General features: G+C 46.8%; 2 protein-coding genes across 2 annotated transcripts in view; one reads left to right on the top strand and one right to left on the bottom strand.

The window, feature by feature from the left end:
- Positions 1 to 1,204, bottom strand: part of arhgef15b (Rho guanine nucleotide exchange factor 15b) — a 21,265-nt gene extending 20,061 nt beyond the window's left edge. Inside the window, exon 1 of the mRNA XM_023973223.2 lies at positions 501 to 1,204. The gene's annotated coding sequence lies outside the window, so the exon portion shown is untranslated. The remainder of the gene's footprint in view (positions 1 to 500) is intronic.
- Positions 1,205 to 2,385: 1,181 nt separating this feature from the next.
- The window catches only part of hdlbpb (high density lipoprotein binding protein b), a 28,228-nt gene continuing 19,380 nt past the window's right edge, over positions 2,386 to 11,233 (top strand). The window contains 18 exon segments of the mRNA XM_070449594.1: positions 2,386 to 2,550; positions 3,858 to 3,937; positions 4,438 to 4,531; positions 4,922 to 5,076; positions 5,183 to 5,401; positions 5,625 to 5,831; positions 6,351 to 6,566; positions 7,372 to 7,578; positions 7,731 to 7,838; positions 8,263 to 8,367; positions 8,704 to 8,782; positions 8,854 to 8,993; positions 9,104 to 9,208; positions 9,310 to 9,423; positions 9,513 to 9,599; positions 9,736 to 9,867; positions 10,333 to 10,551; positions 10,738 to 11,038. Of these exon segments, the coding sequence (XP_070305695.1) occupies positions 4,456 to 4,531; positions 4,922 to 5,076; positions 5,183 to 5,401; positions 5,625 to 5,831; positions 6,351 to 6,566; positions 7,372 to 7,578; positions 7,731 to 7,838; positions 8,263 to 8,367; positions 8,704 to 8,782; positions 8,854 to 8,993; positions 9,104 to 9,208; positions 9,310 to 9,423; positions 9,513 to 9,599; positions 9,736 to 9,867; positions 10,333 to 10,551; positions 10,738 to 11,038 (2,470 nt within the window). The 5' untranslated portion in view covers positions 2,386 to 2,550; positions 3,858 to 3,937; positions 4,438 to 4,455.

The following is an 11,233-nucleotide window of genomic DNA, read 5'->3' as shown; positions in this document are numbered from 1 at the left end:
TGTGTGTGTGTGTGTGTGTGTGTGTGTGTGTGTGTGTGTGTGTGTATGTATATGGCCATCTGCTCTTAAGTGTCACAGGACGGGGGCTTTAGGAAGAGAAATCTAGAGCACTGGACACAGCGTCTAGGGAAGAACTGACAATAGCCATTATAAACAATATCGTCTCTCTATGTCTGTTTGTCGGGAAGAGCGGAAAAAGGTGTGTTTTGAAAGGAAACACACACACACACACAAACACTGCCTCGTAGTTACATTTTTACACCCCAAAAATATTCATATTCATGTTTCAAACCTTTAAGTTTATGAAAATTGTTAATTAATAAAAAACTGTAAAAGAAAAACATATATATACTGTGTTGGACCATGTATGCAATAAAATCTTGCAATCTGAATTAAAGTGACACAAATGTAACTACAACATTTGATATGTTAATTGATTTTGTCAAACTACTGTCAAAATCGTAGGCAGCCAGACAGTGAATCAAGTGCATGTTACTCACCAGTAGATTCGCATCCACGTCCACGTAAACAATCATCCAACGACAATCCAGTTCATGTAAAATTATTGCCTTTCCAAAACCACTGTCAACGATTATAAATCGTCCTCCGATTAAAAAAACAAGTATATTTAATCAGTCGCGGCTACACTAGTCAGATTATGCATCAACTTCAATAATTCCACAAAAATGGGAAATCCATAAAATACAATGTAGTCTAAACATACACGATAATAATAACACAACGAACTATAGTGTTCTCTGAGTATTCTTTATTGTTTCGCTGTAGATCCTAGTATGCGGTTCGGGGAGCGATTTCATCATTGCCAGTTCTTTGTTTCCTGCTTGCGTTCGCGTGCGTGGGCCTGCCGGTGTGGGGTTGTGCCCCCCCCCGAGATTTCTCCACCCTCTCTTTCCTCTGTCTCCCTCTCATCTCACACAACACAAACTGAACACAACTCGCTCTTTCAATAGAGTAAACACCCTTTCAAAACAACACACTGACACACTGGTGAATAGATATTATAATAGAAGGGCTTCCGCAACATTTTCAGGACTTACTAAATAGCCTAACTCCTTTTAAATAGTCCTACTTTTTTACAATATTGGTCTTCTCTTTCTTTTTGTATGACTATAGGTCTCTTATTGCCATAATTCAGAATTGCATAGACGCAGATGATTTGCTGTGTAATGCTTATTCATTTCCTTCCATGCAGGTGCACAAATTGACAGGTGCTCAAGAGGGAGTTCCTGGTGAGAGTGTCTGTCTCTTGTCCCGCCCCTCGACATTGCCTTTAGCCACGATTCATTTTTTGTTTTGTTTACTACTCTCTTCTTTTGGAACAATTCAATACTCTGGAGTCTGTGGAAACGTTTACCCTGTATTTTTGACTGTATATCATACTCATAATAATCTATTGGGTTATAGTCCAGTCTTGGTTATTCTATGATTTTTTTTATTGAATAGCCATTCATTATATTTGTTATTGTCACACTTTAAACATTGAAACCATGTTTTCCAAATATTACAGTGCTATTCATTTATGCAGTTTGTGTTTAAAATAAAAGACTGTTTCCCATGAATGAGAAGTAGATCCGGTCACTTACATAGCAATCTGAAAAATTGCCTAATTTTCAGAATGTGGAGGCAAAGCATCTCTTCATAAAGTGCTGTGGGAATTGTGCATTTTCCTAATCATAAATAATTTGATCAKATACATTGTATATGCAATGGATAATTTATGAATGGAGAGAGAAAATGCAATACGTAGCCTAGTATGTATGTAATGCATTTTTTTCCATGGCATAGAATGAAATACGTAGTTAGGCAGAGAAGGCTCTATTTAACTAGCGTAGCTACTCCTGCCGCGAGAAGATACTGCGGCTTTTCAGTGGTGAGGGAGTGGTGTTTACTTTGGGTTGACGTTGTGTGCGTGAAAAGAAATGTCTAAACGGCATTCTTGGGACGTCCCAACTCTGACGTCACTCCTTTGAAGTTGACATTTAAAGCGGTTACGTTAGTGTTACGGTTCAAGGGGTTATTTAAGCAATAAAGCCCGAGGAGGTGTGGTATATGGCCAATATACCACGGCTAAAAGCTGTTCTTATGCACGATGCAATACAGAGCGCCTAGATACAGACCTTAGCCGTGGTATATTGGCCATATACCACAAACCCCTGAGGTGCCTTATTGCTGTTATGAACTGGTTACCAACGCAATTAGAGCAGTACAAATAAAAGTTGTCATACCCGTGGTATACGGTCTAATATACCACGTCTGTCAGCCAATCAGCATTCTGGGCTCGAACCACCCAGCTTATAATGTTAGGATAAGGTTTAGGGCAAGGGTAACGATAAGGGTTAGGGCAAGGGTAAGGTTAGGGTTAGGGTTAGGGTAAGGACGTCCCAATGATTCCGTATAGCACTAACCGTACGTGGAAACCCCTCCGCCGCTAGGGAAACGCTTTCAGACCAATCAGTGGTTGAATGTGTGAGGGAGCGTGTGTTTACATCACCCGTCAAATTGAAGAGCATTTAAATTTCGTCTTACAAGGTACGATTACTTACACGTTAGAATATGTGTGTTGTTATACAATATGTCATTTCAATGTAAGAGATTGCAAGTATTGTGGAGAACATGATCACAACAATGTACAGTACAGTAGCTATAAAATGTGTAACAACACCAGCTAGAGTTAGCTAGCCAGCTAAAGTAACAGTACAGCTAGCGATGCAAAATACTGTTACCGTTATCTGTCTGGCTAGCTAGTGAGCTAATGTTAGCTAGCTAATCCATATACATTATAGCAGGCTTGTTAGCCGATTATCAGTCAACGTTAGCCAGTCAGCCTGACTGTTAGTTCGCTGAATGCCTAACGTTAGTTACAGTAGCTAGCTTATGCTCATTATGTAGCTAGTACGGTAACATACTGTAGCAAGCTACCTAGCACAAAATTGGCTAGCTATCATGGATGAAACAATAAATGCTTAGTTATGTATGCGCATTATTCAGCACTGTACTAGTTCACTACCCACTTGGTGTGTGTGTGCGTGTGTGTGTGTGTTACACGTAGTGAACAATGTGTTTTGTGTTGTTGGTTTGGTTTATCATGACCCCAATCCTGTTTGTTAACTCTGTTTGCATGTCAACAATTCTGTTGATCAGATTTAAGCTTAAAGCTCAGAGGTGTGTGTGTGTGTGTGTGTGTGTGTGTGTGTGTGTGTGTGTGTGTGTGTGTGTGTGTGTGTGTGTGTGTGTGTGTGTGTGTGTGTGTGTGTGTGTGTGTGTGTGTGTGTGTGTGTGTGTGTGTGTGTGTGTGTGTGTGTGTGTGTGTGTGTGTGTGTGTGTGCACTGTGAGTATCATCCCAGCGGAAGGTAGTTGGTGCTCCTTTCTGCTCCCAGGCAGAGGGGCCAATTAGGCTGTCAGGTCTTCAGGGCACACACACACACACACACACATACACACAGGTGTCCAGGGAAGGAGCCAGAACAGGGGGAGAAGAGAGCGGGAGTCTAACCATAGTACCATCTATTTACTGCTGGCCCCTGGACATGAACCACCACAGCAGGGGCCTGGTTCCTACTCTTGAGGGCTAACAAAGTCACTGGGGTTGGGGGGTGAGGGAGCTTGTTGTTTTGGTGTGTGTGTCTGAGAGAGAGAGAGAGAGAGAGAGAGAGGGAGAGAGACGGGGGATGGGGAAGGAGAAGGGAGTAAGCCAGAGAGGAAGATGAAAGGTGTATTTGATCAATCTTTGCTTGTCAGTGTTTTCCCCTCTGTGTTTGTTAGTATTGTTTTGACCAGCCCCCACACTGTGCATTTGATTGTTCTATCCTCTGTATGTCACTGTCTTTCCCTCCAGGACCAAACCCACAGACTCCCACTGAAGCGATTACGGTAGCCACCAACAGGACGGACTCTCTGGTAACTGACCTTTTGCAGGTGAGTGCAGGTCTCTCTGGCCAGGAAAGGTGGCTAGCTATTGGCACAAAGTTTAAACGCATGTCTTCCATTATACGTTATCTCTGTTTTTCCTTCACGAGATCGAAACCGTAAATCTGTTGTAACTCAAGGTTTAGCCTACAGATGTGTTTTAGTCGATGCATTTTCCATCAAGGTGCGTGTGGTTTTAATTGGTGCTGAATCTCAGGTGCTTAACCACTGCCCTAGTGGTAGTCGCTCTCTCTTCTGGGACTAGAAACCCACTGAGGATATAATACTGGAGAAGGAACAGTAGGCCTAAATTATAAAGAGAGTGCAGTATATGAGGATAGGGGTTGGTCTAGAGAGAACTCTTATCAGGCTATTAATGATCAAATAATTGGCTCCAGTCGGTATTTATGGTGGGCCGTCACACTTGAGAAAGCAGTTTGGGACCACAAACGTATGGCTCAGCGTTTAATACTACCCTCTTTCTGTGTCTTCTTCACCTTCTCTTCCAGTGGAATCACTCTTGAACCATGAGCTCTGTGGCTGTGTTGACCCCGGAGAGCTTTGCCGAGCACCGCAGCGGGATCAAAGACCAGGAGATGACAGGTATTATACTGGTCTGGGACCAGTGAATAGACTCTTATTTACTCACCCTTATTGGAGTTGCCTACAACCGAATGCATCCTGTTTACAGGGATACAGCATTCTTCAACCAAGCTTCCTTTTCCGCTTAAAACAGAATGTGGGAACTTTCTTTTACGCCTTCTGCGTTAGGACACCTTAGAGGACTGATGTATTTTAATGTAACCTCTGGACAAGAAAAACACTTTTAGGCTATAGCTTAGTCTGTGTGGATTTTGGATTGTGTTTTGAGTGTCGGTTTGGCTTTTTCTGCCTTTGAGGTTGTATTAATCTCTCTTTCTGCCTTTGTTTCTACCCCTCTATTTCCATGTCTCTGTCGCTTTCTCCGTCCATCCATCCCTCCCCTCCTTCAAGGCGGCGTACCCGAGGATGAGGCCTATATCCCCACCTACCTGGAGGCCTTCCCTCCGCTCCCGGAGAATAAGGGAGCTCCGGGGGACAAGTCTGGAGAGCCTGTCGGGGCGTGGGGCTCCAAGATCAGACCCATCAAAGCCTCTGTCATCACCCAGGTAACGGGCACATATGTCGAAGCACACATACAACACAGTCTGTTGTGGCCTCAGCATCACACCACCTTCCCCCCCCCCCTCCTCCTCCTCCTCCTCCTTCTCCCAGGTGTTCAACGTGCCCCTGGAGGAGCGGCGCTACAAGGACAACAGCCAGTTTGGTGACGGGGGCGAGGAGGCCAAGGTGTGCCTGGACATCATGCAGCGGACGGGGGCTCACATCGAGCTGTCGCTGGCCAAGGACCAGGGCCTCTCCATCATGGTCACTGGGAAACTGGACTCTGTCATGAAGGCCCGTAAGGAGATCGTGTCTCGGCTGCAGACACAGGTTCAGATTTTAGTTTTTCAATTTGAGTTTTTAAACCCAATCTCCATTCCCAGGTGCATAACGTTATAAAGGCTCTCCATGATCAGCTTAGGGTTGGACGATATATCTAATGTCATACCGATTATATTTATTGTTATTGCGATATACATTCGTGTTTCTCTCTCCCTCCATCCCTCCTCCCTCCCTCCCTCCCTCCACCCATCCTCCCCTCCCTTGTTCCCAGGCTTCGGCCACGGTGGCCATCCCCAAAGAGCACCACCGGTTTGTGATCGGTAAGAACGGTGAGAAACTCCAGGAGCTGGAGCTGAAAACCGCCACGAAGATCGCCATCCCTCGACCCGACGACCCCAGCCTCAACATCAGAATCACAGGCACCAAGGAGGGCATCGAGAAGGCTCGTCACGAGATACTGCTGATATCAGCCGAACAGGTCAGAGGGGGCCAGGGGTCAAAGGGAAAAATGATGATGATGATGATGATGATGATGACAGAGACGCTTCAGCTTTGAGCTATATGTTAATTCTCTTTTTACATACTAATTATTAGGGCCGGGACGATGCCAGTATCGCAATACTTGTTAGTATCGTGGAAAGGAAACAGAACACGAAGCGGCTTTAACTTTTTTATGAAACCAGCCCTAATGTTGGAAACAAACATCATTATGTTGTCATCCAGAGTCACGTTTATTTACATATTAGCACACAATATTTGACATACAGACGGTTTTTAAAGGACAAAAAGAGAATGGTCCGTGTCATGTTTCCATTTTTTGCCATGGAATAAAATTGCATTGCTGGTATCGCCACAGCCCTGCTAATGATATGGCATGAAACCCAGACAAAAATACCCATGTTGATATGATTACGTATGGTGTAGATATGTGTGTGTGTGTGTGTGTGTCATACAATACTTGATCGTTTTATATTTTTCTCCATCTCCTCTCCTCCAGGACAAGCGAGCAGTGGAGCGTCTCTCCCTGGAGAAGGTGTTCCACCCGTTCATCGCTGGGGCCTACAACCGTCTGGTCCAGGAACTGTGTCAAGAGACGGGGGCCCGCGTCAGCATCCCCCCGCCCAGCCTGCACAAGGACGAGATCGTCATCACCGGGGAGAAGGAGGCTGTCGCCCTCGCCATCAGCCGCATACGGGCCATCTACGACGAGAAGGTGTGTGTGTGTGTGAGAGCGAGAGCTGACCCGAACCCGACATCTTCACATAATATCCAAGCAAATGTATCACTGAATGACATTGACTTACCTTTTGTCAGTGTTTGATGTTAAGGTTGGGTTTGAGAGGGAGCGGGTTGCTTAGGAACCACTATACAATAAATTACACCGGCATGCTAGCTAAACACTGTAAGAACCTACAAAACAGCAGTCAATCACAGAACATCAAAACGAACAGATTTTTCTCCCTCTGTGTGTGCCTGTGTGCACAGCCTGGGGGCGTTGTGGTTGATGCTGGTCTGTATGGATTTGTGCGTCTTAGACACGATTTCACAGAAACAGACGGTGTTAGACAATAGAGGTTCATGGTGAGGGAAAGTGAGTGTGTAAAGGATGGATGGAGGACCGTGCAGAGAACCATAGAGAGGACGAAGAGAAGGAGACATTGTGTTCCAGTGGAACTGGTGGGTTGGTGATACAGAGCAGGCAGAGATAATGGGTATGGATTCTAGTGGAAGGGAAAGACAATAGGATGGGAATGCTGATGGTACTTTACTGCATAATACTGTACTGTATCTGAGACTCTATACTCTACACTCTCTCCATTCTCTCTCTCTCCACTCTACACTCTCTTTCTACTCTACACTCTCTCTACACTCTCTCTCTACACACTCTCTCTCATGCACACTTTGTCTCTCTTTTTTTGTCTGCCACTCTCAATCTCTTTCCTTTCCCCTCTGTCACCCCTCCCCGTTCCTCTCCATTCCTCTTCCTCCCCCTTCCTCACTTTCCCTATGTCCTCCAGAAGAGAAAGACCACCACCATCTCAGTGGAGGTGAAGAAGTCGCAGCACAAGTACATTGTGGGGCCTAAAGGCAACAGCTTGCATGAGATCATGGAGACCACCGGGGTTTCTGTGGAGATGCCCCCGCTGGACTCCTGCTCGGAGACCATCATCCTGAGGGGCGAGCCGGACAAGCTGGGCCCTGCACTCACACAGGTCTACGCCAAGGTGATTGGAGGAGGAGGAAGTGGGAGAGGGGCGATTGTCTTGTTTGCTGATTTGTTGTCTGTTTTTAATCAACAAGTCAAGTAGTTTGTTAATCATGTGTGAGAGAGATGTACAGCGTGTGTGTCTGATCCTGATTGCCGTTCTGTCTGAAGGCCAAGAGTGTGACGGTGGTGGAGGTGACAGCCCCGGCCTGGCTCCATCGCTTCATCATCGGAAAGAAGGGACAGAACATCGGACGCATCACACAGCAGCTACCCAAGGTGTGTGAGAGAGAGACGTGAGAGAGAGACATGAGAGAGTGAGAGACGGGATGGAGAGAGAATTGGAGAGAGAGGCGGGATAGGGGAGAGATGGAGCGAGGGATATGGCAGAATATTTGGTTGCAGACAGAAACATGACTTTATATGTTTAGGTGGTTAACAACAACAACACCCACCCGCCTGAGAAGTGCTTGGCTCAGACTCATGTCTGTCAGTAGCGCCAACCAATCCCTGTATAGCGCACTACTTATGGATTACTCTTAAAAAGCCTGATATACCTGCTGCACTCCAGGGATTCAAGCTCTTTACCTCCCTAGCTACATTGAGACACACTTAGTTCACTGAGCTGACATGTGGAGGGAGCCAGAACCAGATGACCCCTTTAAGTGGCTTGACCCCCGACCTTTAACCCCTGTGTGTTTAGGTTCACATTGAGTTCACAGACGGCGAGGAGCGGATATGCCTGGAGGGCCCCACGGAGGAGGTGGAGCAGGCCCAGGTTCAGATACAAGACATCATCAGAGACCTGGTGAGTTCGGCCCCCACCGCGGAGCTGCGTGACGGCACCTAGTTCCCACCGCGGAGCTGCGTGACGGCACCTAGTTCCCACCGCGGAGCTGCGTGACGGCACCTAGTTCCCACCGCGGAGCTGCATGTCGCCGTCTCACTCTCACACACACACACACAACTGATCAATATCAATGTATCGCTCAATACGTTTTGTTCAAATGACACCTTCTCCACATGCATTAACAGCAGCCCAGTCCTAACCCACCAACGTACAGAAACTCCCTAGATATGAGGACATCTTGCAAGGAACCAGGCCGTCTACTCTAACATGTAAACCCTGTTTCCTCGTGTTAAGCTGGTGAGGATGGACTACACTGACGTCAACATAGACCAGCGCTTTCACAGACACCTCATCGGCAAGAACGGAGCCAACAGTGAGTACGCACACACACACACACACTCTTTCTAATATATAGCCACGTAAATCCCATGCTGTGTTTTTCAGTTAACCGGATTAAAGAGCAGTACAAGGTGTCGGTGTGGATCCCCCAGGAGCCGGATCGAAGCGGCCTGGTCCGGATCGAGGGTGACCCCAAGGGGGTGCAGCTGGCACGCAGGGAGCTGATGGAGATGGCACAGAGGATGGTGAGGACGGAGGGGGTGCCAACCTCTCCCATTCATTTGGGATAATGACCCGGCAACTTGGACGGAGTCCATATTCAATGGTGACAACTGTTCTTTTCCCCCCTGGGCAGGAGAACGAGCGTACCAAAGAGTTGATTGTGGAGCAGAAGTTCCACCGCGCCATCATCGGCCAGAAAGGGGAGAAGATCAAAGAGGTCCGGGATAAGTTCCCAGAGGTAACAAGGTTCAACTTTTTTTTTTGTCCCTTTAATGATTTTAGGAGTATAACTTCCCATTCTAGTGTGAAATCTGACTTATTTTGGACGCTGTCTTTCAGGTCATGATCAATTTCCCCGACCCGGCTCAAAAGAGTGACATTGTGCAGTTGAGAGGGCCCAAGAACGAGGTGGAGAAGTGTGCCAAGTTTCTGGCAAAACTCATCGCAGACCTGGTACGACCTCACTGATTCATGCATTACTTCCTGTTTTACAATGGACCACTTCCTGGTTACTCACCGCTCCTTTTTGTTTTTCCTCTCAGATGGAGAACAGCTTCTCCCTCTCCATCCCCATCTTCAAACAGTTCCACAAAAACATCATCGGCAAAGGAGGCGCCAACATCAAAAAGGTGAGAGATGAAATGTGTGAAGAGTAGCACAAAATATTGGTCTAACTTTAAAGTGTCCACACATACATTTTAAATGTAGGTTATTGGTTACAAGAATGCCATTCTTATGACGTGTGTATGTGCGTGTGTCCCACAGATCCGTGAGGAGACCACCACTAAGATTGACCTGCCCACAGAGAACAGTAACAGTGAGATGATAGTGATCACTGGGAGGAAGAACCACTGTGAAGCAGCCAGAGACAGGATCCTAGCCATCCAGAGAGAACTGGTGAGAGAACACTGTGTGTGCATCTCTCTATGTCTCTCTCTCTCAAGTGTCTCTCTCAAGTGTCTCTCTCTCTCTCAAGTTCTCTCTCTCAAGTCTCTCTCTCTCAAGTCTCTCTCTCTCAAGTCTCTCTCTCCAAGTCTCTCTCTCAAGTGCCTTGTCTCTCTCTCTCTCCAAGTGTCTCTCTTTTTCTCTCTTTTTCTGTCTCTTTCTGTCTCTCTCTTCTCTCTCTCTCTCTCTCTTTTTCTCTCTCTCTTTTTCTCTCTCTTTTTCTCTCTTTTTCTCTCTTTTTCTCTTTTTTCTCTATTTTTCTCTATTTTTCTCTCTTTTTCTCTCTTTTTCTCTCTTTTTCTCTTCTTTTTTCTTCCTCTCTCCTCTCTCTCTCTCTCTCTCTCTCTCTTCTCTCCTCTCTCTGAATGATTCAACCATTCCCCCTCCCTCCCTTCCTTCCTTTCTCTCTCTCTCCAGGCCAACATCAAGGAGTCAGAGGTGACCATCCCGGCCAAGCTCCACAACTCTCTGATAGGCTCTAAGGGCTGCCTGGTGCGGGCCGTCATGGAGGACTGTGGCGGGGTGCACATCCACTTCCCCTCCGAGGGCTCCGGGTCAGACAGGGTGACCATCAGAGGGCCCGCCGGGGAGGTGGAGAGGGCCAAGAGACAGCTACTACAGCTGGCTGAAGAGAAGGTGAGGGAGGAGGTGGTAAAGGAGAAATGGCAGGGAGGTCTGTCACCCCCCCCCTGCCTTAATGAATTAGGCAGAATGTGGAAGAATTGCTTTCACATTTTGGGGTTTGATTGAATAGCACCAGTCTCTTACACCTCTCCTTTTTGTCTCTACTCTCTTTCTCTCCTCTTTCTCCTCGTTTTACAGCAAGTGAACAACTTCACGGCGGAGCTGCAGGCCAAGCCGGAGTACCACAAGTTCCTGATTGGAAAGGGCGGGGTCAACATCCGTCGTGTGCGGGACAGGACGGGCGCTCGCATCATCTTCCCGTCTCCCGACGAACCGGAGCAGGAGCTCATCACCATCGTAGGCAGGGAGGAGGCTGTCAGACTGGCCCAGAAAGAACTGGAGACACTCGTCAAAAACCTGGTACTAGTCCGGATGATTTCTGTTGGAACAGATTCATGCTCAGTAGGTAGAAAGAGAAGCAAAAGCTTTAAACAGAGGAGCTAGTCTAGTAACTTAACATGTTCAAGATTTGAAACTGTTTCTGTTTTTTGTTGGTCTTTAATTTACGAAGCTCAGTGGGGTCACATTTTTTTCCCTACGCCTCTGTTTTACTGATCCCCCATCTTCCTACTCCCCCCCCCCTCCTCCCCCCTGTCCCTCCTCCTCCCCGTCCCTTCTCCCCCTCCTCCCCCCT

Source organism: Salvelinus sp. IW2-2015, linkage group LG3, assembly GCF_002910315.2.
Source record: "Salvelinus sp. IW2-2015 linkage group LG3, ASM291031v2, whole genome shotgun sequence".
NCBI lineage: Eukaryota > Metazoa > Chordata > Actinopteri > Salmoniformes > Salmonidae > Salvelinus > Salvelinus sp. IW2-2015.
Note: the sequence above shows the minus strand (reverse complement) of the source record. Positions and strands in the feature narration are given on the sequence as shown.